The sequence below is a fragment of the Halichoerus grypus genome, chromosome 3 (genome assembly GCF_964656455.1).
Source record: "Halichoerus grypus chromosome 3, mHalGry1.hap1.1, whole genome shotgun sequence".
Taxonomy (NCBI): Eukaryota; Metazoa; Chordata; class Mammalia; order Carnivora; family Phocidae; genus Halichoerus; species Halichoerus grypus.
The window spans coordinates 199638727-199665865 of record NC_135714.1 but is presented as its reverse complement, the minus strand read 5'-3'; the positions used below and the strand labels follow the sequence as shown (position 1 = coordinate 199665865).

The following is a 27139-nucleotide window of genomic DNA, read 5'->3' as shown; positions in this document are numbered from 1 at the left end:
TATCTCTGGGTTAAATACCCAGTAGTGCAATTGCTGGATCGTATGGTAGCTCTATTTTCAACTTTTTGAGGAACCTCCGTACTGTTTTCCAGAGTGGTTGCACCAGCTTGCATTCCCACCAACAGTGTAGGAGGGTTCCCCTTTCTCCGCACCCCCGCCAACATCTGTCCTTTCCTGACTTGTTAATTTTAGCCATTCTGACTGGTGTGAGGTGGTATCTCATTGAGGTTTTGATTTGGATTTCCCTGATGCTGAGCGATTTTGAGCACTTTTTCATGTGTCTGTTGGCCATTTGGATGTCTTCTTTGCAAAAATGTCTGTTCATGTCTTCTGCCCATTTCTTGATTGGATTCTTTGTTCTTTTGGTGTTGAGTTTGATGAGTTCTTTATAGATTTTGGATACTAGCCCTTTATCTGATATGTCATTTGCAAATATCTTCTCCCATTCTGTCAGTTGTCTTTTGGTTTTGTTGACTGTTTCCTTTGCTTTGCAAAAGCTTTTTATCTTGATGAAGTCCCAGTAGTTCATTTTTGCCCTTGCTTCCCTTGCCTTTGGCAATGTTTCTAGGAAGAAGTTGCTGCGGCTGAGGTCGAAGAGGTTGCTGCCTGTGTTCTCCTTTAGGATTTTGATGGACTCCTGTCTCACATTGAGGTCTTTCAACCATTTGGAGTCTATTTTTGTGTGTGGTGTAAGGAAATGGTCCAGTTTCATTCTTCTGCATGTGGCTGTCCAATTTTCCCAACACCATTTGTTGAAGAGACTGTCTTTTTTCCATTGGACATTCTTTCCTGCTTTGTCAAAGATGAGTTGACCATATAGTTGAGGGTCCATTTCTGGGCTCTCTATTCTGTTCCATTGATCGATGTGTCTGTTTTTGTGCCAGTACCATACTGTCTTGATGATGACAGCTTTGTAATAGAGCTTGAAGTCTGGAATTGTGATGCCACCAGCTTTGCTTTTCTTTTTCAACATTCCTCTGTCTATACCGGGTCTTTTCTGGTTCCATACAAATTTTAGGATGATTTGTTCCATTTCTTTGGAAAAAGTGGATGGTATTTTGATGGGGATTGCATTGAATGTGTAGATTGCTCTAGGTAGCATTGACATCTTCACAATATTTGTTCTTCCAATCCATGAGCATGGAACGTTTTTCCATTTCTTTGTGTCTTCCTCAATTTCTTTCATGAGTATTTTATAGTTTTCTGAGTACAGATCCTTTGCCTCTTTGGTTAGATTTATTCCTAGGTATCTTATGGTTTTGAGTGCAATTATAAATGGGATCGACTCCTTAATTTCTCTTTCTTCTGTCTTGTTGTTGGTGTGTAGGAATGCCACTGATTTCTGTGCATTGGTGAGTTCTAGCAGTTTTGGGGTGGAGTCTTTTGGGTTTTCCACATAAAGTATCATATCATCTGCAAAGAGTGAGAGTTTGACTTCTTCTTTGCCGATTTGGATGCCTTTGATTTCTTTTTGTTGTCTGATTGCTGTGGCTGGGACTTCTAATACTATGTTGAATAGCAGTGGTGATAGTGGACATCTCTGCCACGTTCCTGACCTTAGGGGGAAAGCTCTCAGTTTTTCCCCATTGAGAATGATATTCGCTGTAGGTTTTTCATAGATGGCTTTTATGATATTGAGGTATGTACCCTCTATGCCTATACTCTGAAGAGTTTTGATCAAGAAAGGATGTTGTACTTTGTCAAATGCTTTGTTTGCATCTGTTGAGAAGATCATATGGTTCTTGTTCTTTCTTTTCTCAATGTATTGTATCACATTGATTGATTTGCAGGGTAACTTGAAAGATACGAATTTAGTGCCATTGTATTGCCTGTAAGGTGACCGTTACTGTATATTGTCTGTGTTCCTTTCTGGTCTATGTTGCTTTTAGGCTTTCTCTTTGCTTAGAGGACCCCTTTCAATATTTCTTGTAGGGCTGGTTTCGTGTTTTCAAATTCCTTTAGTTTTTGTTTGTCCTGGAAGCTTTTTATCTCTCCTTCTATTTTCAGTGACAGCGTAGCTGGATATAGTATTCTTGGCTGCATATTTTTCTCATTTAGTGCTCTGAATATATCCTGCCAGTCCTTTCTGGCCTGCCAGGTCTCTGTGGATAGGTTTGTTGCCATTCTAATGTTTCTACCATTGTAGGTTACATATCTCTTCTCCTGAGCTGCTTTCAGGATTTTCTCTTTGTCTCTGAGACTCATAAGTTCTACTATTAGATGTCGGGGTGTTGACCTATTTTTATTGATTTTGAGAGGGGTTCTCTGTGCCTCCTGGATTTTGATGCCTGTTTCCTTCCCCAAATTAGGGAAGTTCTCTGCTATAATTTGCTCCAATATACCTTCTGCCTCTCTCTTTCTTCTTCTGGGATCCCAATTATTCTAATGTTGTTTCATCTTATGGTATCGCTTCTCTCTCGAATTCTGCTCCTGTGATCCAGTAGTTGTTTATCTCTCTTTTTCTCAGCTTCTTTATTTTCCATCATTTGGTCTTCTATATCACAGATTCTCTCTTCTGCCTCATTTATCCTAGCAGTCAGCGCCCCTATATTTGATTGCACCTCATTAATAGCCTTTTTGATTTCGACTTGTTTAGATTTTAGTTCTTTTATCTCCAGAAAGGGTTTCTCTAATAACTTCCATGCTTTTTTCAAGCCCAGCTAGTATCTTTAAAGTGATGATTCTGAACTCTAGATCCGACATCGTACTAATGTCCGTATTGAGTAGGTCCCTGGCAGTCGGTACTACCTCTTGTTCTTTTTGTTGAGGTGATTTTTTCCATCTTGTCATTTTGTCCAGAGGAGAATAGATTAATGAGAGAACAAAATGCTAACAGGGTAACAACGTCCCCAGAAAATATACTCTAAACAAATCAGAAAAGACCTGAAGCCAGGGGAAAAGGAAGGGAAAGAAAGAAAAAAGAAAAAGAAAAAGATAAAAACAAACAAAAACAGAACAAAACAAAAACAGAATATGATCAAATATGATCAGGCTGGTGCATAGATCAGTGCCACACAGTAGATTTTGGGTGTATTTTGGTCTGATAGAAGAAAGTGCCTCCCAAAATTTTAAAGGAAGAAAAACTTATATATGTACAAAAATAAGGGTTGATATGATGAAGGGATAGAATATGACTGTAAAGATGGAAATTATAAAAAGTTTTATAAAAGAAATTGATAAGAAGTTGTTTGAAAAAAAGAAAGAAGAGGATTTTTAAAAAAAAGGGAGAGAATGTGATCAGGCAAGAGAGTAGAACAAAACCATACGCTAGAGATTTAGGGTATATTTTGATCTGTTAGAAGCAACTATGTCAAAATTTTAAAGAGAGAACAAATTATATATATATGCCAAAAATAAGGGTAACTACTATGAAGGGATAGAATATGACTCTAAAAATGAAAAATAAAAATGTTTTTTTAAAAAAGAGATTGGGGGCGCCTGGGTGGCTCAGTTGGTTAAGCGACTGCCTTCGGCTCAGGTCATGATCCTGGAGTCCCGGGATCGAGTCCCGCATCGGGCTCCCTGCTTGGCAGGGAGTCTGCTTCTCCCTCTGACCCTCCTCCCTCTCATGCTCTCTGTCTCTCATTCTCTCTCAAATAAATAAATAAAATCTTAAAAAAAAAAAAAAAAGGGATTGGTAAGATGTTGGTTGAAAAAGGGAAAAAGGAAAATTAGAAAAAAAAGACAGTTAAAAAAAAATTAACTTTGAAAGACTACAGAATCATGGTAAAAAAGCCATGGATTCTATGTGCAGTATTCCCCTAGCGCTGGAGTTCTGCCGTTCTCATTGATCGGTAAATCTGGTCTTGGCTGGCTGTTCTCGCTGATCTTCTGGGGGAGGGGCCTGTTGCCGTGGTTCCCAAATGTCTTTGCCGGAGGCGGAATTGCCCCGCCTTTGCCGGTCCGGGCTAAGTAATCTGCTCGGGTTTGCTCTCCGGAGCTTTTGTTCCCTGCAAGCTTTCCGTACAGCTTTGGAGGCGGAGAATGAAAATGGCGGCCTCCCAGTCTCCGCCCGGAGGAGCCGAGAACTCGGGGTCCCGCTCCTCAGCGAGCCCCCAGAGAAAAGCAGTCAGTCACTCCCGTCTGCCCGGTCTCCGGCCACACTCCGTGCTCACCCGGCCTGTGACCGCGCCTTTCTATCTGGCACCCGACCCCGGGTGGAGTCTCCAAACCCAGCAGATCCCCACGGTGCGCTCCCGCACCTCTCCTCCCGGGGGAAGAAGGTGAGTCTCCCCGGATCTGCCGCTTGTTGGGTCCCTGCTGGAGGAGCAGTGGCCCGACTGTGCCGCGGATCACGGTTTATGGCAACCCCGAGCTGAGAGCCCGCGCCTGGGCTCCGTCTCTGCAGCCGGCTTCCCTGCTCCGATACCTGGGAGCTCTGCTGCACTCAGGCATCCCCGGTCTTCCTGTGACCCCGAGGGTCCTGAGACCACACTGTCCCGCGAGGGTTCCACCCCCCGCTTAGCCACCAGAGTGACGTCCCTCAGCGGAGCAGACTCTAAAAGCTCCGATTTTGTGCTCGGCGGCTCTATCACTTGCCAGAAGCGGCCGACGGAGGCCCCTCCCCCGCCGTCTATCCTCCCGAATATCACCTCGGATTCACTTCTCCGCACGTCCTACCTTCCAGAAAGTGGTCGCTTTTCTGTTCAGAGAGTTGTTGCTCTTCTTTTCTTCGATCTCCTGTTGAGTTTGTAGGTGTTCAGAATGGTTTGATCCCTATCCAGCTGAATTCCTGGGACCAGACGAAATCCAGGTCTCCTACTCCTCCGCCATCTTGCTCCGCCCCCCATTTCTGTATTTTTAGATACTGTTGAGGGACCAACATGGAACACTCAAGTCTGTGTTTCAGTAAAACATTGTCCCCAAAGAGAGACTTCTGGGGTCTTTGCTCGTGTCAGCTTCTCGACGCATCCAACACTGACCACTCCGTGCGTCCCCTCCTCCCACTTCACCTTCCCTGTCTTCTATAACTTGCTTTGCTTTGTATTTCCCCCATACCATTCATCACTTTCGAACATAACCTAATTTTTACTTGTTAGATTTATTATTTAAAATCTGTCTCTTCCTGCTACATCGCCATCTCCTATGAGGAAGGTGTCTGTTGTGTTCACAGGATGGATCCAAGCCTCTAGAACCTGGTGTCTAGCACAAGGAAGGCATTCAGGAATTATTTTTTGGGTGTAGGAATGAAGTAAGCTCACAACTTGCTCTTTGTACCTGGCATATTAAATTCACACTCTATACACACTCCTGTATTCCTATTTCTCGCTACTTTGACATTAGCAAATGCTGTTTCGAGGGAATAAGCATTGCAGTTGGGGAGCGGGGACTGAGGAATAAGGGACTAGTGGGGACTGAGGAATAAGGGACTAGTGGGGAGATGGAAACAAAATTTGGATCACTTGTAAAACAGCTCTACTGGAATAAAGGGAAAACACAGACCACTGGGAGTGGGGGGGGGTCAGGACAAGGACCATGTTTGTTGTATTTTCCTTGTTCTTCAACTGCAGAGACACAAACTTATTTATATAAGAAAAAAATAGTCAGGAGGGAAAGGTTAAAATTGTAGGAAAGAGAATGGTGATTAATAGGGCCAAGTTGTAAGAAAGTCAGAGAGATTAAAACCCAAAGCCAGGTAGAAGGCTATGTATATTTTAGTTTCTAAGGGAAGAACTCTACTTTAGGGCTTTTGTCTACATCCAACTGGTCTCTTTAAAAGAAATCATTTTTTACATGAGTCCAAAGATACCTTTTGATTTTCTGTAATTATTTCCTAGATAGTTTTTCGTTAAATCCAAATCAGTAAGAAATAAGTTTTCAAAGAAATCAGTTAGTGATTTTTCTAGATTAGGTTCTGCTTTTTGATTCTTGGAACAAGTTGGTTAAATTTCTGTAACATGGGAGAAATGAAACAGAATTTTAATAAGAACAAGCTTTTTAAAATCATCTAGACCTCAATGGAAAAATGTTTTAGAAAAAAAGAACCCAGAGTATTGTTACTCAGAGTATTGTCATTATCTGTGATAAACTGGGAATTTACTTTTTATCTATATATCCAGCAGGCCATTTCATCTAGTAAAAGATCATTTGCCCATATGTCTGGGAGTTTAAAAATTAATGACAATTCTCAAGTTTAGCTATTAGCCGCCTAAAAACGCATGCACAATTATTGAAAAAGTAGTTTAACATTTGGCTAAACATAGTATATAAAATATGCTAAGAAATAACTCAGTTTCAAAAGTGTTTGTTTTAAACTTTAAATAAATGAAAAATATACATAATATTCTCATAATGATTATGTTGATTCAATGATTTTAGGTTTTATAGTCACTGATAAATTAGTTTCTGTTGTATATAGATGTTTGTTTACATTCATGTACATAAGCAAGGGTAAGTCATCAGACAGCATATTTTCTGACATCACCATTGAAAGCACACGCCTAATGATAATGTATTCTACAAAGGTAACACTGAGATTTATGCCAGGTCATGACACAAAAAATTCTTCAGTAAGGGCTATTTCTGAGTTCTTCCAGGTGTTAACAAGTCCTCTGATATTAATACATGTATATAAATTCATATCTTTTTAAAGCTCGATAGTGACCTTGATGGTCATCTATTCCTGTGCTGATTTTTCCCTTTTCCCTCCCTTCCTTCTTTCTGTTTTTTTGTTTTGTTTTGTTTTTGCAAATCCAGCGAGACTTTTCAAGGTGGCTGACACACAATGCTGGGACTTTGACGATGTCTGATACAGAAGAGATACTCATTTAGAATTACTTGTATTTAAAATTTATAAACAAGAATGGTATTTTTTTATATGTAGTGCCGTCACTTAAAGCCATTGTTAATGACATTAAATAGATGTGTGAGGAATGGAGATCTAGAAGAAATGTATATATTTTAAATCTGTGTATAGTTTTCTTAGAACTCGCAACTGGCATTATTTTTCAACAGTGACAAGTTACGAAACTGTCCTCAGTTATTTTTCTATTTTAAGGTTTGTCAGTTGACAGATGAACAGACCCATTACCTTGTGAAAATGATACGTGACTTCAGCATTCTTTTTTACAGGGTAAGAGGAAAAATGTTTCTACTATGTAAAATGTCAACTATTTCCCTTTGGATTGCGCCAAAAATGTTAAGGCTGTTTGTAGCCATCTAGTGGTCAGTGTGTAGAGGTACAGGAAGGGAGAGGGACGTGTGGGTGGCATAATTCACTTCTAGGAATTTTATGTCATGGGTCAGTCTAAACTTGTCTAACAATAATTGTATTAAATTATCTTTATACTAAGTTGGGGAACAACAGTGTTAGCATTTTACTTAGATTCTTGTTCTATTTATGGACATCTGAAAGTAAAATGTAGGAACTCCAGAGAGAGAGAGATTCAACTCTTTGGAATAAATGGACCTCAATTAGGTCAGATTTTGCCACTTTCTATCTGTGTGGTTTAGATTATTTAGATAATTTAGGTTTAGTTTCTTCATCTGTAAAATGGGATAATAATATTTTTCTATCTACCACAAAGACTGTTTTGAGAATGAAGTACTTGTTGACCTGTAAATTTAGTAAGTAATATATATGTGTATACATGTGCATGTATAGAGTTCAGAAAAACACATGTTCTCTTTTCAACAAAGTATAATAAATATGTCTTTTTTTTTTCTCCACAGTCCATTTTCTGTATTCAAAATTTTTATTTTTACTATGTTCAGAAAGGCAGGTATGATAGGAGTCTTCATTTATTGGCCTAAAGTCTTAACGAACTTCTTGCTTTACAAGTCTGCCTTGAGCATTATGGCTATTTTAATATTCTGTGTGCTTACTTACTCTTTCAGGGAAAGGTGATTGTAGACCACTACCCATTTTTGACCCCGATTAAGTTTTGGATATTTTAATACTTTGCTTAAATCAATAGAAGTTGTTTGTGTAATTTTCAACTTATGTATGGCGAGTCATATTTCTGCGCCCTGAGATTTTTACAGTGCTGATATAAACCCAAAACATTGTCTTTTTAGAAGCTTTAAATATATATGGGTAGAATAAAACTGTGACAGAATATCAAAATGTTTTTTGAATTAGAATGTATACCAAATGGGACATGTTCTTTGCTAGGAAGGCATTTGAATTTTTATTTTCCTTTTTAGTGAATTTGTGGGATTAAAAATGAAAAAGCATCCTTTGTCAGGTCAGCGAAAAAAGATGATCTCAGGTTTTTCACTGTAGAAATAAATTTTTTGTTTTTGGCTGTTGAAAGAAAGCAGCTTTAGTGTTCTAAAAATAATCAGATTTCTAGCTAATCTAGTCTTTTTTCTTATAACCACATAATTATGTTTAATTTTAAAAAAACCTAAAAGCATAAAAGACATTTTAAATTGTAGAACTTTTACATCCCAGTTAGATAAAAAGATAATGCTATGCAAAGAACAATTTTGAATACTAATAAGTTATAAAATAATGGCTTAATTATTTCACACAAATCTTGTTTGACAAATATTGCTGAATCTTGTCAATACCTTTTTTTCAGATGAAAGAAAAGATTATATGGACTTAGGTACAAACATGTAAATTTTCAACAGATTATTTTCAGAAATGACTTTCGGGAATGTATCTTTGGCTCCTTAGCAACACTGTTTTATAGATAATATTATAATGTTGTTTGTTTGTTTTTAGTGCCATAAAACGGGATCTGTTATCTCTAAACACTATAAGGTTTATAAGCGTCCTAACTGTTGTCAGTGCTGTTGCAAAATAACAGTGTGTCGCTTAGGAGAGAATAACAGAATGACATATTTCTGCCCTCGCTGTCAAAAAGAAAATCCTCAACATGTTGACATTTGGTGAGTTATCCAATTTAAACGTATACTATTTGCCCTAATCACTAACTCAAAGGCTATTAATAAGAACATAATTCAAAGATATTTGAACCCTTGGAAGGAAATAGTAAATAATATCATCAAAAAAACTGGAGAAGCTGAAGATGATGTATGGACCACTTCGGGATTCAGTAGAAAATATCCAGCTCAGATGTTGATATCAAGCATTTTGCTTTAATCCCGTTCATAAAGTGATCACCAGGAGGTGTAGATATGTCAATAATTGGAAAAATGCAACTATCTTCAAAAGTTTTTGCTTTATTTAGAAGTAATACTATAAAACACAAGCAAGATGTCTTTACAAAATTCATGTCTTTTTGGTCAAACAGTCGACTTCTTACCAAACACATATGCAGTGCTTCTTCCAGCTGCTGAGTATGTCTGTTCTAATTACGCCTTCCACAACTAGGGAAATAAATGCAGGATAGGCTCAGGGACGCACTGAGATGGATATGAGCTACAACTCCGTTCATCACCTGACTTCCACAAGCCCCAGCTCTGACTGGTGGAGCATGTTTTGAGTCTCTTGGAATTAGGATCTGTTTGGAACAGTGTCCAGCAGTTCCCAAGAGGTCTGATTACTTCCTTTTCCCCGATGCACAGTTACCCTGAATAAAAGGCCCTACCTACATCCCTTTGGGACAGACCAGGACAAATATGAATAATATAAAGGAGTGTGTGATTATAAGCAAAATAACCAGTGCAGACATTAAGTGCTACAAGAGTTCAGGGACTTTAGAGGCTTATATATGCACACAAAGCTGGAAAGATACAGAAACAGTGTGATTTTGAAGTTTACTTTAAAAAGACAGAATTTTGGGTAAGTAAAGGAGAAAACAAAGATTATTTAATTGGAAAGACAGAGCATAGCCGCAACCCCCCACCATTCATAAGCATGGCATGTTGGAGGGTTGATGGGGCCACCGGCCAAGCCACAGGAAGGCTCCGAGGTGTTGGATCGTAAAAGCTAGTTGCACAGGTAGAATGGGATCAAATAGGAGGAATCGTTAGTCGTTCTGGGAATGGTTGATGTCTCGCCGAAATCCGTAGATTAAGGACTTTTCAGTGGGTGGGAAATGGTGAGACTAAACCTTGGAGGTAAAGAAGCTAGTGCAGTGTGACAGTGAGAGAAGGTGACTGGGCCTGAGGTCAGGACACTGGACATGGAAAAGAAAATAGGTACTTCAGTTAAAAGTTTTAAAAAGTCGGCAAGAATTGTGACAGATTTGATTTTGTAGAACAGTGCAAAAAGTTTCAGACTAAGTAAATGTTCACTGTATGGGTCTGGGAAAGTTGGGATAGAGTAGGACAGATGAACTTTGCTTCTGTGAAACAACAGAGACGTGTTGTGGGTCACATCCCAGGTGGCAGGTGATGGCTTGACGGTGGTTAAGTGAAGTATTCAAAAGAGATCAGTTCACAGGGAAAGTAGAGAGGAGGGAACCGAGGTCTGAACTTCAGGGAATATCCAGAGTAGGAAGAAAAGAGTGAGCCAAGAAAGCACAGTGATGTGGGTGGGAATAGGTGGCCAAGCAGGGCAGGATGCCGCTGTGGAACCTGGGGCGGGAGGGGCGCCATCCTGCCCGTGGCAAGCTACAGGGCCAGGGGCTGGACGTGGTGTGCGGGGAGGCCCCCACCTGCGCCGTCCCTAGTGTCTGTGACTTTCTTCCTGTCCTCTGCTTGTGACTCCCTTTTCATCTCTCCTTCTCTTGTTCTCAGCTCCTTCTCCCTGAATCTCTCACAGCTTCTTCCTCGCCCCACTGTACTGTCATAGAGATCTGTGATATATTTAGATAATATATCTATTGTGCAGATTTGTGGTTTTCTTATTTTTAATATTATAGGTGTACATATGACCGAATGTGTTTAACACAGTATCTGGTAGATAGAGGACATTCGATAAGTGTTTGTCTACTGAATAAATGCTTAATGTTCTATATTTGTTTTCTTTGAATTGATAACTTTTGAGGCTTTAAAAGAAAAAGTGTTCTTGGGGCACCTGGGTGGCTCAGTTGGTTAAGTGTCTGCCTTCTGCTCAGGTCATGATCCCAGGGTCCTGGGATCGAGCCCCGCATTGGGCTCCCTGCTCAGCAGGGAGCCTGCTTCTCCCTCTGCCCCTCCCCCCTGCCCCCACTCGTGTTCTCTCTCTCGCTCTCCTCTCTCTCTCAAATAAATAAATAAAATCTTAAAAAAAAGAACAAAAAACAAAAAAAGTATTCTTCCAAATCATCAAAGAAATATGTTACTTACCATATAAATAAGATAATTGTCAATTTCAAAGATTTTTTGAAATTAGGTTTTAAAAGCTCAGGGGTTCCCTGCAAGAGACATGGGGCACCGATGAGCTAGAGGAGGCCTTGCTCTACTGGAAATATTCTGAGCCCTGCAGTCCCTCCTCCCTCCTCAGCTACTTCTGATTTATGTATTGGCATTCAGCTTAAGATGTCATTTGGAAAAGCAACTAAAAATAAATGTGTACATAATAAAACATTTGAAAACCAGTAGTATTTGCCTTATTAGAGAGTTCTATAATGAAGTATATTCTGTTAATTTTCTCCATGAGTTTTTGAACATTGTATGTTGACTACATTTTTTCATTTTAAGTCATTTCGAATTAATTTGAAGCAATAGGAAAAGCCCCACAGCATTGATCTAAATCCCCGTGTTCCTTCAGTTGTAGAGTTTACTTCACTCCTTCATGAAGTCCTCCCCAAATTTTGCAGTCTTTATTGATCACACTACCCTTTGAATACCTGTATCATCCGTTGTTGGCTCTAATTTATATACGAGCTAGCATAGTTTATACAGGTGAGTATTTTTTCCTTGAGAGGAAACTGTGCTATCGTTTCTTTTTCCGTACTAGTCCTTATTTTATAAATTCTTTTTTTTTTTTAAGATTGTTTATTTATTTATTTGAGAGAGAGAATGAGATAGAGCATGAGAAGGGGGAGGGTCAGAGAGAGCAGACACCCCACTGAACAGGGAGCCCGATGCGGGACTCCATCCCAGGACTCCAGGATCATGACCTGAGCCGAAGGCAGTCGCTTAACCGACTGAGCCACCCAGGCACCCCTTATTTTATAAATTCTTAAAAAAATCATTTGTTACTACTTTTTTTTTTATTAGTGTCTGTCATATGTTGGGTAGTGGGAATACAGAGACAAAATAAAACGCAGCCCCTCGAAGTACTCAAAGTTTAAGGCGGGGAGTCAATGAGTAAATAGTTCATTAAAACCCCACTGGGTTTGGAATGGAAGCTCTGCAGAGGTTTCACTAATGGCAGTGGGAATTGAGAGGAGGAAATACTTAAATCTATGCAGGAAGAACAAGGAAGGCTTTCTGAAGAAGGTGAACTTTGAGATCAGTGTGGAAGGAAATAGAGATTCATTGAAGACAAGAGGAAGGGACGTGTTTTGTAGAGCCACATGAAGGGGGGGGTGTTTTCTTCCTGTAAGAAGATACACTCGGTGGGACACCTGGGTGGCCCCGTCAGTTGGGCATCTGCCTTCAGCTCAGGTCATGATCCCAGGGTCCTGGGATGGAGCCCCGCTGGGGCTCTCTGCTCAGCGGGGAGTCTGCTTCTCCCTCTCCCTCGGCTTGCTGCTCCCCCTGCTTGAGCTCTTTCTCTGTGTCAGATAAATAAAATCTTAAAAAAAAAAAAAAAAGTTTGGGTCTCTGAAAGCCATCTAGTTTGGAAAGTATTGAGAATTGGTTGCTAGTGCATGAGAAGTTACTGATGTTTGCAAGCCAATTGTTAAGGCAGGTCTGAGCTGGTAGAGATTTTTGAGGAGGATGGAGCAATTACAGAGCACTTGGGAGACACGAATTGAAGAAAATCTGTAATGGGTTAACCTTGATAGGATAGGCTTGTTCTGGCAAGAGGGTTTGATGACACAGTTGTCATGTTTAAAAACACAATTTAAAAGGGAGTCTTTTGAGGACAATGAAAGAAACCCAGCTCAAATGATCTTAAACAGAAAGGGGAATCTTGGGGTCGTGTGGCCAAAATGAATATTGGTGGAATTCACAGGATTAATAACAAAGCTATCAAAACTTGAGTCTCGGGACCTGGAACCCGTGAAGGCCACCTTGCCTGGGCTCTCCACAGCTAGAACAAGGAGAAAGAATAAAGGCAGGTGTGAGCTGTTTCGTGCTCAAGCCTCACAATAGTAAATTCCTTCGGGTTTCAGCAGAAGAAACACATTCTGGAGGGGCTTCCACAAAGTATTGGTGCTCCGTGAGTGAGGGATCAGATTAGACTAGATTGCACTAAAATAGCAATTGGGCAGCAGCTTAGTCATTCTTTTTATTCCAACCCTTAAATGCTACTTTATTTTGTGTACCTTCTTTTGTTTTATTAACATTTACGATGCTGTCCTTAAAAAATAATCTGGTTTGGTAGACAAAGGGAAATCATTTGCTTGCCATGCCAGCAACTGGTCTCCACTGAGAATTGCCAAGACTCCTTAGAGACACGGTCATCCTCCACCTGTTTTTCATGCCTCTGGCTTCTGAGAACAGAGCTCCTCCCCATGACCTATCTTGGGATAATCTGAGCTGAGAGTCGAATCTGGTAGTATTTGCAGTCCCTGAGAGTATGCAGAGAGAGAAACTAGGAAGGTCCAGGAGAGAGCCTTGAGGTTACCTGGACTTTGCTGACCAAAAGAAGAAAACGCGCCCAAGGAAGAGCAGTGGGAAGTTTTGACAGAGTGACATCCAGGGAGTTCGAGCAGGCGGGGCTTGAGGGATGGCCACTGCCTTTGACGACTCAGAAACGCTGATCTTCCAGAAAGCAGCCTTCTTGGGCACGCAGGGCAAAATCCATTCCTTTCACCTGTATTTGTGGCCTGTTCATGGAACTCTATATTCCAGTGGGAGGAGATCTTAAAAACAAAGCTCCATGTCCCTGGATGTATAAGGTATCCGGCAGCGATACACGGAGCTCTGCCGACACATCCCCCTCAGTGAGGGGACACCTAGTGACGGGGAAGTTCATTTTCAATAGTTTGGGTGGATAAAGTCTCTGAGGAGACCTTTGAAAGAGTCTGATGCCTCGTGACAGTGGAGGAGACGGTGACTGGAGAAGCGTGAAGTCTCTGACTGGTTTTATGGGGAGAAAAGAGGCAGGCTTGGCTGGGAACTGAGCAGAATGAATGCGGGCCGAGGGGCAAGGAGTTTTGGGTTTATTCTGAGTATGATGAGGTGCCTTTGGAGGTTTTGAACAGGAGAGAAGTAACTGATTTATATATTCAAAGATGGCTCTGGGTAGCGTGGGGTGTATTGACTTTGAGTTAGCTGGGAAGCCGCGGGAACGTTGTGAGCGCGGGGGGGGGGGTGGTGACATACATGGACTTGTGTTTTATGAGGACCGTGAGGCCGCCATGTGGACAAGGGACGGTAAGTGTGACCAGAGTGAAGAGCTGGAGCCTGGGTGCCCTCAAGAGTAGCGCCCGTGATAAACGATGGCAATTTGTGGAGGGAGTGGGCGCAAGAAATGGCTGAATTAAGGATCATTTTAGAAGTTGAGGTAGGGTTAAGGGCTGAAACTTACACAATTTAGGGGGCCTTCTTTATGAAAAAAAATGTATGAGTATGAATGCTAAGTTTGGTCCTACTATGAGTATTCAGAATAAGAAACAACAAATTATAATTTACAAACACCACAAACATGAGATAAATAAGACACTTATCAGCTGCAAGCTACAACTGTGTAATCACTTTCTTCCACGTTTTGGCCTCATACTTCTTGCCTTTGCTAGGGGTGCGTGTGTCAAATGGCCTTGCAGCCTGGGTCAGAAAGGCCCTCGAGCAAAGAATGGGGCAGACGTCTTCAGGTCCTTCTGAAAGTAGACAGTGCTGCTCCCGATGCCGCCGGGGCACCTCGTCCCTGGCACTGAGCAGATGCAAGATGGTGCTGGTGGTGCGTGGGCCTTGCCTGGCCAGAACCCCAGGGCTGACGCCCCCGACAGTGCTCTTAACCCCATCTCGTGGCTGGGGTTACTGCCTGCACTCTCCCCGCTCCCCGCTCTGGTCCGTGAGAACACACCGAGCTATGGAAGCTTCAGTAGCTTCAGAGTAAATTTGCGTCTGGAGCAGAGCCGACAGGATTTGCTGGTGGACTGGATGTGGGACGTGAGGGTAAGAAGTGTTAAGGATCACTCCCGGGTTTTTGGCCTGATCCGTGGAGGGCACAGTGAAGCCCTTTACTGAGATGAGACAAACTAGCAGAGTTGCAAGGTGTGGGTGGGTAGGGGGGTGATCTTGAATTTTATTTCCACTAGTTTCCTTGGTGGCCCTAACAAATGACCACAAGCTTGGTAGCTTAAGGCAGCAGAAAGTTATTCTCGAAGTTCTGGATGCCAGAAGCTCAACATCAGCTCTCTGGGGCGAGAGGTGTGGGCAGGGCTGTGCTCCCTCCAGAGGCTCTAGAGCAGAATCCGTTGCCTTTTCTAGCCTCTGGTGGTGGTCGGGGCTCCTTCCTTTGTGGTTTGCCTCACTCCAGTCTCTGCTGCTGTGGTCACATCGCCTTCTCTTGCAGGGGTATCAAATCTCCCTCTGCCTCTTTCTTACAAGGACACTGGGGTTTGGATTAAGGGGCCACCCAGATGACCCAGGATAATCTCCCCACATCAAGGTTTTTAATTACATTCTGCAAAGGTCCTCTTTCTTTATAAAGTAACGTTTACAGGTTCCTGGTATTATGACCCATTATCTTTGGGAGATGGTTACTCAGTCCATGACAGATGTATATTAACTTTGAGATTCCTGTTGCACATCCAAATGGGGATTGGAAAGAATTTCTTAGTAGGTGATTAAGAAGTGGGACAGTAAGGGGAAGAAATGCTTCCAAAGCTTCTGCATGTAACAATGAACATAGGTTTCTGATTAGTGAAATCCGTAGGTTAGAAGATAAGAATGGTGAAAATTGTAGTATAGAAAATCTGAAGATTATTTAAATTGTGTTTATTGAATTATGAATAAATGCATTTAGCTCCCTTTCAGAGTAAGTTGGTAGGACGGCAGGAGTTAGGTCAAGTATACAAATTCTATGGGAGGTCTGGGGCTCCATCGGAATAAGAAATACTGAGGAGCATTAAAAGTCAGTGAAGATAAAAGAACCATAATGAGATGCGTCTCACTTTCAGACTTTCTTATGCTATTTGTTATTTCACCAGACAAGCCTGAATATAAAAACTGGTGTAATTATATGTAAGGAGCAAGGTGTTACAAGAGACAGGGTACCTCTGAAGTCAAAGAACTCATGCTTTGAAAAGGGAGGTCCCATAGCTTTTACCAAAAAGCTTTTCTCAGTATGAATGTTTGGAATCCTGAAGGAATCTGCGATGCTCTCATGTTGCTTACCCACATGATGTGCTCTGCAGAACTAGGTATTTAAGAGTAGGACTTTATCAGAGCTTTTAATGGCATTTTGTGTAACAATAAATAGTCAATTAAGAATTCCAGGTGGGAGGGGTCCCTGGTGGCTCAGTCGGTTAAGCGTCTGCCTTCGGCTCAGGTCATGATGTCAAGGTCCTGTGATCGAGTCCCGCATGGGGCTCCCTGCTCAGCAGAGAGTCTGCTTCTCCCTCTCCCTCTGTTGCTCCCCCTGGTTGTGCTCTCTCGCTGCCAAATAAATAAAATCTTTAAAAAAAAAAGAAAAGAATTCCAGGTGGGAAATCACGATTTGCATTTGTGTCCAGAAGTCAGGGTTGGTTTTATTGTTTTCTTACTGATCTATTCATTAGATACCTAACAGGAAACGGTTTTACCTGAGGGGAAGTAATATGAGGCCAGGTATCTTTTTCTTCATTATAGATCAGCTGATCGATATAGTGCTTAGCGGACAGTGTTGAGAAATTCTAGAGAGACATGCACATGAAGTAACTAAAATTTCTCTCATTTTACTTTCCATGTTTTAATTTCTGCCTAATTCTTTTCTCCCCCCATCTCACCCCCCACCCCCCAAATTTGGTTCAGTAAAGATATCTTAGTTTGGCTTTGGGAAGAGTACCACGTACTTAAAACCTTATTTGAGAAATGCTTCCTAGCAGTTATTGTCAACTATTTTTAGTGAGTTAAAAAAACAAAAACAACTCTTGTTCTAAATAAAAAGGTTTGTTATTTCTGTCTTTAATAGCAATCAACAGGGCCCAAGAAGAAACATCTTATTCCGAGAGAGTTAGGGCCTGTACCCACTTGGGTATTAATGGTTATAAGAATTTCTAAAATACCTAGAAAGTACAGGAACAACAGTAACAGTGTTAATGAGTAACCTTAAAAATCCTTTTGTAGCAAGTTGCCCACGAGAAACACTACAGTCAGGTGGCCATCTAGCAGCGGGGAGCACTTGGCTGGCGAACGTGAAGAGCAATGGACGTGTGTGGTCTGCACGCTGATAAATAGGCCGTCTTCGAAGACCTGTGACGCTTGCCTGAGTTCGAGGCCTACCGGTAAGCCTGAATTCTGATTTTGAGTTCCTAACACTTCAAAGAGGGCTAATGATACAAAGGTATATATCTTGTTCCATCTTGATATTTCATAACTAAGTAAAATGCTCTCTTTCTGAAAGGTTTAAAGGAATTGCCAGACTTTGCATGTAAACCACACTACTATTCTGTTGAGGACTTTTTTTTTCCCCCCCAACAGGGAGGGAAAACATGCTTGTGCTAAAAGAGTATGTGCCTTTGTATCTCAAAAAACGGAGATGATCACATCTGTTCTCTACTATTTCTAATGAATTATTCAATAAAGCTTTGTTTTATGCAGACTTCAGCAACTTTTGGGTTTGTTATTCAGTCCAAATGCTTCATAAACTGAAAGGGAGGATTTCTGCAAGAATATCGTTGCAGGTGGAATAGAAAAATGCTGAATTTTTTCCCTTCTTTATCCTTCCTACCCCTTGTTATTAAAATCTTTACCCAGACAATTGTACTGATTTCATTGAAATCCTTCAAAATAAGTCTTTACAGCTCACAATTTCATGCGTTCAGAGAAAGTTGAACCTCAGAGAGAGCCCGTGATTAAGAACCCGCTCATTGATGCAGCTCCTATTGTGTTCTCAAAGCGTTCTTTCTTCCTTCAATTAGAGATGAGAAAGTTCATCCTTGACTTGTGGACCCCACATTGTGCTGGCTGTCAAGCTGCGTTTTGTTCTCTGGGCCAGAAAGGCGGGCCTGGCCCTGCACACAGCTCTGCTGGAAGGGACAACGCCTCCTGCTTCTGGATATTTGAGCAGAGAGCCCTCAGAAAACCACAGTCTTAGGTCTCCTCGTTCATTTCAACAGAAATGCCTCTTCGCCTCTCATTAACTATTTTCTTGTTATTTCTCTGAGTACAAAAGACTACAATTTAGAACATATTACAGCACCGATTCCAAAATCCTGGGATGCTTTGCTAAAACATTTTTAATTAACGTTAAGTCTTTGTAATTCATCTTTGTAATTTTACTAAGCCTTTCCCTTTACTGTGTCATTCACAGAAACATTCCTGATAATCTAGAGACAGGTCTCTAGCTGCTGATCTGAAACCTCATGGCATACCAACCTCTTAATTACAGCTGCTTTAATATGTTGCCGCATAGTAACAGAATTGATAGCTGAATGACCTTTAAATGGTTAGACATAGTAAGAAGCAAATATAAATCTTTGTTAAACCCTCCTCGGAGCCTCTATGAGTAGTTGAACTTTTGATACTTTATTTTCCTAGCCGAGAACGTGGCTAATCCTGAATTTTCCAAAATAACTTTGTGTTATTCGTTCTATGTATTCACTATCATAGGGGAGTAAGTTGTAGTCATATAAATAGATGTTTCAAATAGTCAATATTACAAATATATATGTTTATATATATTTCAAATAGTCCATATACTATAGGAATACTGCAGAATTACCTCTCTCTCTCCTCCCAGATTCAGTAATCAAGAATGAAGAACATTCTATTGACTTTAACAGCTTAGTGAAGTATCCGTGTAATAGCTTTGGAAAACCAAGTACAGAAGTGAAGATCAACAGGAAAACGGCATTTGGCACTACAACACTTGTCTTGGCCGATTTCAGCAATAAATCCAGTGCTTTGGAAAGAAAAAGAAGCCAAAACCAGATACTAGATGGAGAATTTCAAAACCCTCCTCTGGCTGACGTTTGTTTTAGTGATCCACTGCACCCTTGCGAGGAGAGAGCACACCAGATAACTCAACCATCTAACAAAGTAAACGTATCGCCTACGGTCTGCTCTCGGTCTAAATTATTTAGCCCAGCATATAAAAAAATGAAAACAACCCACACTTCATCACCAGACCTCAAAAGTGGTAACCCTGGATTTTCTCACAGGTGTGATACTTCTAACCTTGATCTTGAAGGTATTTGCATTAAGTTTTAAGAAGGCAGGGAAGTCATCCATTTGGAAGGTAAATCAAACCTGGAAAGATGATTATGGTAATTTACTTCCCTTGCTTTCTCTAGCTTATAATGTTAGAGAAGGAAACAGAATGAAAAGAGAACCTTCTACATCTCTTTGTAAAAAGTTATTGTATTCTGACTGTAAGTGTCTACAGTTCAATACAGAATAGTTGGGAAATACTAGAAAGTATAAAGAAAAATGTTTAAATCCCCCATAATCCCACCTGATATCAGTCACCACTGTTAGCATTTTTTTATATTTCCTTCCAAAGAAAGATAGTTCTTCTAAAAGGGAGACTTACTCATGACAGTTTAGTTAAGTGTCTTCACTTCTAAAGAGAGGGAATTGCAGATACTTTTAGTGACATTTCTGCTAAAGAAAGTGACTTTATCTCAATAGCCATGTGGGATGGTGTTGTTTGTTTCAGCCAATAAGGCCCAAAGAACATGTCTGCCACTTTTGTATCTGAACTTGAATAGTTGTCATTTTGATTAGTAAATACTAGCAGACCAGATATGAGACTATGAACTTCACCTCTAGAAGCCCCCACCCCCCCACCGTCAGTTGCTGTCACCAGAGATATAGCAATGTTAATAAACAAGGTCACCCCTTCTCAGGATTCTCGGCAGCACCTAAAACTCCCTGTTCCATACTACCTTGCTCAGACCCTTTATCTAGACTCCCTTACTCTCACAACCTGGTATTAGGCTTCCCTCAGAGAGAGACATTTCTCCACAATTTTTTCCCCTGCTGTTCTGTGTTTTTTTTTTTCCTTCAGAAAGCAAGGGCTGTCCATCCTGCATTTTTACAATGAAGTGAGGGTGGAGAGTCTTCTTCCCATGGGTCTCTTAGCACCCGTGGGAGACAGGCAGAAAAGAGGTGGTGTGCGTGGGACTCAAAGTGATCACTGGCGGGGGCTTGCATTATTACCTTCTCCTCAGATGGGCTGTGTCTTTGCTGAGGGGAAGATTCCTCCCTCAGGCGGCAAGACGGGGGACCAGTTGGGGTACCGTCCCAGACTAGCCTCTGGGAACCCTTGGAGCTTATTTCATAATTCTGAGGCGGTGTTTGGTCAATAGATTCTTTTGTCTCGAGTCTTCTATCCCAACTCTAAATTTACCATCAAGTTAGTCTTGATGATTTATCCTTGGCTGATTTCTTAAAAAAAAAAATCTTGTTCATAATCATTTATAATAACTGCTTTAACTTTTGTCCGTAATACTCGGGAATGACAGACATGTGAATTAAGCTGTGGAGGCCAAGCATTTAACTGCCTGGATCAGGACACTCCCTTTACACTTTCATCCTAATTAATGTCTAATGAACCCCAATCAAAGGTCATGAAGGAGCTAGGGTCTGGAGCGTCTGAGTTGGGAGGCTATTCTCTAAGAAAATCCCTGAAGTCTTTTCTGTGCTGTAGCTTTGGCAGAAAGAAGTAGATGCGAGCAATTTAAAGTGTTGTGGCCTTCCTTGTACCCAGATGAAATATCTTGGCATATTTTTATTTCCTCGGTGCTTTGTAGAAAATCTCAGACAATTTAACTAATGAATTAGGGATTTAAAAAAACATTAATGTGACCCTAAATTTAAATGATTTCTTCATAAGCCATTAGTAATAGGGTCACATGATTAATCACAGCACACAGCATTACTTAGAAACACTGCAGCCTGTGTATGTGTTGAATATAAGAACCCCAGGACTGAGACTCTAAAATCAATCAAGATCAACTAGCAGAATAAATGTCAAGTGATGAAATACATTCACCCAGCAGCCCTTCTGCACCCAGCTACTTTACAAGGAATAAATTGCAAATTACTGTCATTTATTTCATTTTTCTCCTTGTCTGGCAGCTACAGTGTTCATCTTGTGGACAAGATGCCGAGCAGAAGCTCACAACATAATACGATTAAAGCAGGTGGTCCACTCAGAGAATTTATAGCCAGTTTATTTCTTTTTTCTTTAATAATTATATGGTAATTAATTCGCCTTTTGTTCTCTTAATTACTGATCTCATCACCACATGATACATGCTATGTTGATGAGGCATATTTCCAGATTGGTCTTTGGATATACTTGAATTTTATCCAGCTACTGGATTATAAATTAGAGGGTTGAACCGGTTTTTAAGCAGCTCAGAAGAACTGCTAGAAACAGTTTTAAGTCTTTGATCCAATTATTGTAAATGCAGAGCAAAACACTGGGGTGCGTATGCAAAGAACACATGTGTTTTCGGTTAAGGCTTTTCCCGAGCTGAGCCGAGGTTCACTCGCAGGAGGAAATAAAACTGGCAGAATCACGGACATTGTCTCCTGTCCCTGGTCAGGGTTGGCAGGGTCCACCTCTCACGCCGGGGAACACTGACCCCTTAGACGCACTTCCTGTCCCCTTTGCAGTTTGCAGCCCCCAAGGATTTTAGAACCACCTGGGACCATCTAGGATGAGTCACTGAACCTCTGTTTTATTTCTTGAAATACCACTGAGCTCCAAAATCTACATTCAACGGCACTGATTAGTTCGAAACATTATAGGCAGTGTTTTCATTGTAATGAATCACCCTATCTGTAAGAGAAGTTAAACCATGATAAATCGATCGTTGAAAACTGTCCATTTTAAAATTACAGACTATGCATGGTCATGTCCTCATTCTTGATAATAGTCTTTATCTGATCTCTGTTCAGTGTTATTTATTAACAAGTATTTATTGAGAACCTATTAGGCATCAAGCATTGCTCACTTCTAATGACTTTTACTTTAGCATTGGCAGGGCCAAATCCGGCTCACCGCCTGTTTTTATAAATAAAGTTTTATTGGCACACCTTCCATTCCCATAGGCTGACGTATTTTCTATGCCTGCTTTTTATGCCACAACAGCAGAGTTGAGTAGTTGCAACAGAGACTGTTAAGACCCACAAGCCGAAAATATGTGCCATCTGAAAAGATTTGTCAACCCTTGATCTCTCATATTAATAGGCCATTTATAATCCACTGTTAATATTCAAAATGATGGTCCTAGTTATCAAAATAAGTTAAACTATTTTGTATGCTAAGTTTACCTTAAGAAAATGCTCTGCTACATTTTAGAAAGTTTTTAAATAATGATGGAAACAAAGAGGAACCAAGATGTCCTCAATTAATCAGAACATTTAATTATCCTGGATAATGTTTTCTATCATAAAATTAAAATTAGCTGTGCATATTTAGAGTTGATGTGATCACAGGTGGCATCAATATCTTGGTCACATTAACTCAGTGCCTCACAAGTTAATGTGCATATGAATCACCTGGGAAACTTGTTAACATCCAGATTCTAATTCTGCGGGCGATCTGGAGCAGGGTGGATAATTCTGTGTTTCTAAGGCTGTCCCGGGTACTGCTGATGCTTCTCGTCAGCGGACCCCACTCTAAGTGCTAGGGATAGGATAGCATGTGGATATTTTTGTCTTTAACTTATACCAAGGAGGAAATGGAATGACAGACAGAAACGAGGAGCCCGAGGGGGACATGGGGGCCTTTTCTCCCCCCACCGTAATCCTACCTTCCACCTTGCCCCTCACCAAGAAAGCTTTACTGGTAAGAGAATTTAAACCTCTCCTGGGTATTTGGAGCCCTGGAGATATCTAGGTTGAAGCAAATGGGTTAGAAAATGTTCAACTAATTGTTATCTAAGGCAGCCACCTTCAAAATAATGTAGAAAACTGTGTTTGCATGTGTGCATTTTTTTCTGTAAGAAAGCATCATTTCACTCCTTTTTATTAGCATTCTTTACCTTTTTTCTTTCTCTCTTAACAGTTTTTTTTTTTAAAGCATATTTATGATCCCCTTGCTTTGGTTTTGACATTTCTTGACTTCTCTGCAACCATCTACATATTTAGCTTCTCTCGAAGTTTAAGTTTTAATATCCCCTCTCTTGGAAGGGGCATTGGTAAATAGAGGGAGTATGGAAAAAGAAAGGCCGGTTGTCTTCAGGTTTTGCTATTTCGGAATGGTATTACCTGATTCTAAAATACTGACTACCGTCCCCCACCCCGAAGAAGGTAGCCACAGAACAGTTGCTGGCAAGATATTGAACTATAATGCTTTCCTTAGCAATGCCTACTGCCTGACCAGCTTCAGAAACCACCCTCAGAATATTTGAGTTAATTAATTTCTTTTTAAAGCTTTTATTTATTTAAAGTTAATTTACTTAAAGTTGAGTTAATTTAAAGCAATGTATTTAAGTGTCTGTTTTATAGGTGACTTTAAACCAATTTCATCACAAATAAAAGACCTCGTATGTTAGTTCTATCTCAATAAAACTGGAAGGAAAAAATACCTCAAACTCTGAACATTTCAATTAGATATGATACCTTGAGGTATCATTATAGGAACAAGTATATGAAGAATGTAGCTTAGGAAGCAAGAAAAAGGGGACGTATTTATGATTTTTCAGTATTTTTAAAAAAATTAAGAGTGATATTTTATTCCATCATAGAAATTATTTAATAATGATATTTTAACCAAAACAAATGAGAAAGGATGAATTTTTTATCATTAAAAAGTTTTAAAATAGGGATATTAAGGGGAAGGACTTCCGGTTTTAATTAATGTGAGCTCTTTTTCTCTTCAACCGTTTTATTAAAAAAACTAGTTCTTATAAAGGCATTATTAAAAAATATGCAAAATATTAAAAAAAAAAAAAAAAACCTTAAAATAATCATGAAGTTCCTTTTCCAAGAGAAAATTCTGCTTTTCCAGCTACAGTAGAAGTCCGGCTTCTGACCTTAGTCCACTCTGTGTGGGAATAACCTGCAGATACTCTTGATCGTAATTGTGGGGGAGAATAAAGCTCCCCTAGTAGCTTTCAAAACACACATTTCTGCTCTGCCAGGCAGCCCGTGCCTTGCTGAAATATGATTGCAACTATTATAGCAGCCTTGATCAAAGAAAAGCATAGAAAATTGTCTTTAAAGTGGACAATAGAAAGGGTGATCTCTTTGGCCTTGTCGGAGCCATCGGCGAGAGTTTGCTACCGATGAGAACATAATTAGAGAAGACTCATTCTGGTTACTTCGGGGGGTGGGGAGCAGCGGACTTGAGAATATTTTAGGGGAAATAAAAGGGGCCACACTGTAATCCTGAGGAAGGGAAGAACTGGATATCACAAATGAAAAGTAGGTAAAGTGGTTGTACTGGGTGCACATTTCAGCTGTTTTTATTCTTCAGAAATTTTAATTGTGTGCTTTGGGTGATAGGTAGCTTTGGAAGTGAATTTGGATTACCTGGGGAACCCAAGAGTTAAAAAGATGTCACAGTGTGTGTAATGACCTACAGTTGGCCATGGTCCACTCTTTGGTACCATGTCTGGGTACCAACAGAATTCTAACACGGTGGGGAGGTGGTGGGAATGATCCCTTTTAGCGCTGTTACACTGCAGTAACTTTGTAACCTGTCATTTCAGTGAACTTGGAATTAATACGACAGATGGTACTGGTGCATTAAATGCTGACAGTCCTCGCTGCAGTAAACACAACCGCCTCTGCGTTCTCCAGGTTGTGCGGAAGGATGGCGAAAACAAGGGCAGGCAGTTTTATGTTTGTCCTCTACCTAGAGAAGCGCAGTGTGGATTTTTCCAAGTACGTGTAAGATTTTTCAAGCTCCCTCTCATGTAATTGAATACTTCTGTTATTAAAATGTAATGAATAGTGGGGCGCCTGGGTGGCTCAGTCGGTTAAACATCTGACTCTTGATTTCGGCCCAGGTCATGATCTCAGGGTTGCGAGATCAAGCCCCATGTCGGAGCTTAAGATTCTCTTTCTCCCTCTGCCCCTCCTCTCTGCTTCTCCAAAAAAAAAAAAAAAGTAATAGCAATTTTTTTTCCAATTTCATCTTTAAATTTTATTTCCTTTTTCACCTTTAAATTTTAAATTGCCATATTGACACTTAATTTGAAAGCCTGAATGTTGAAGAACTTAAAATTCAAAGAGCTTCATCAAAAAAAGAAAAAGTAATCAAATAATAGCTGTTAGATGATTCTAGTTATGTCACATGCGTAACCACAAGTGTAGATGTGTTGCCCTTGGTTTATAAAGATAGGAAGGTATTACCCAGGTGGCGAATAATCCAAGATGCAAACGTGCTCTTCCTAACTTCTGCTACGAAACCCTTGGTTTGTGCATTGGATAGAAGTACACAGGAAAAATAGTTTACATACCTTGGATTTAGAGTAAACATAGTTAATCCGATTACACAAGCTTGCACAATAACAATGTAAATAGAGGGTGATTCCTCCCTCCTTGCCGATCTGTGAGTGTCCCTGGAAATGACAATGGGATAGGACACTTGAATCTGGGGTCCTTCTCCTTCCTCAGGCTCACCTTCTGTGTTTCTCAAGGTGTGAGCCTCTCACTATGCTGAGTGTGACTCTGATGTGTAAAGATCTGTGTTTTTCCAGTTGTTGTATCTGGTGAATAACTGAAAAAAAGAAAACACTGATCTGTTTCAGTGCCGGAACAAAAATTTTTTGGTTGGGCTCATTGAGAGAGAAAATCTCTGTCTTCAGGAATTTTCCAGGTCTTAACCCCTGCACAAGATGTAACTCTATCGTCCTGAACTGACACATTTCCTCCTCAAGGAGCTTTTGTGGATGTAATGGAAAAAATATTAGGTAGCAAATTAATAATATTACAGCTTGTTCTAAAGCTCCCTCGAGGCCAAAATTTATAAGAATAATACAAGGGAATCTGCCTAAATTCATCCATGTAATTCTGTATCGGATTCTTTCTTTTCCTAAGAGATGAAGGAACTTTAGTATCAAACTCATAACAAATCTTTGATCTTAATCGTTTGAACTGAAACAGACTGATAGAAACATTGGTGATTGCTTTCCAGCAAGATTCTGATCGTTTCCAAATATTTTCAACAAAGAGGAAAGAACTCCTCTAAGTATGCCTTCAGACAAAGAGAAACTCAGAATCATGGCAGTTTTCTGCATAATTCAAACAGATTTGTAGAAGAGATGCTTCTTATAGTCCGTAAGCTCTTTTAAGGGCAAGAACTAACGACTTGTGTCAGTTTTACAATGTCAGAGTAATAGTAGCAGGGAACGTGGGGCATGCTGATCATGAGCAGCCGGGCTCAGCCCGTACATATTTAACTTCACAATCCTTCTGTTTTCACCCTGCAGTGGGCAGATTTGTCCTTCCCATTCTGCAACCACGGCAGACGCTCCATCATGAGAACGGTGTTGAAGATTGGACCTAATAACGGAAAGAATTTTTTTGTGTGTCCTCTTGGGAAGGCAAAACAGTGCAATTTTTTCCAGTGGGCAGAAAATGGACCAGGAATAAAAATTATTCCAGGGTGCTAATGTTTTCTCCTTCTGTAGGATATCTGGCATTTGATTTCTTCAAACCATATATAATGTTTAGTCCCCTTTTGTTTAATTGTTTAATCTTTAATAGAAAGATTGTAGAATGTGGCACATTTTATAGTTCTTGCAATATTTGAGACCTGTTCATTTTTCTTTTTTTTCTTAATGTGTGCCATCTTTCCATTCTTTGGGTATTTCTTTTACCTTGACAAAGACTGGGTGTTTCATCAGATGTACCATATATTCTATTTATCATGTATATATAATGCATTTAGTAATGACAATAAAGTGTTTTTAGTGTGCTGTTGGTCTCTTGTAACTTCTTTGGGGAAGCAGTGATTTTTTTTTTTTTTTTTAAGATTTTATTTATTTATTTGATAGAGAGAGACACAGCGAGAGAGGGAACACAAGCAGGGGGAGTGGGAGAGGGAGAAGCAGACTTCCTGCTGAGCAGGGAGCCCAACGCGGGGCTCGATCCCAGGACCCTGGGATCATGACCTGAGCTGAAGGCAGACGCT

The 27139-nt window shown here is 40.4% G+C and overlaps 1 protein-coding gene across 1 annotated transcript in view; it reads left to right on the top strand.

Annotated features, from left to right (window-relative positions):
• NEIL3 (nei like DNA glycosylase 3) overlaps positions 1-26724 on the top strand; it is a 51326-nt gene extending 24602 nt beyond the window's left edge. The window contains exons 5-10 of the mRNA XM_036121884.2: positions 6998-7072; positions 8672-8838; positions 17167-17324; positions 18782-19202; positions 24711-24885; positions 26436-26724. Coding sequence (XP_035977777.2) covers positions 6998-7072; positions 8672-8838; positions 17167-17324; positions 18782-19202; positions 24711-24885; positions 26436-26618 — 1179 coding nt within the window. The 3' untranslated portion in view covers positions 26619-26724. The remainder of the gene's footprint in view (positions 1-6997; positions 7073-8671; positions 8839-17166; positions 17325-18781; positions 19203-24710; positions 24886-26435) is intronic.
• The last annotated feature ends 415 nt before the right edge of the window (positions 26725-27139 follow it).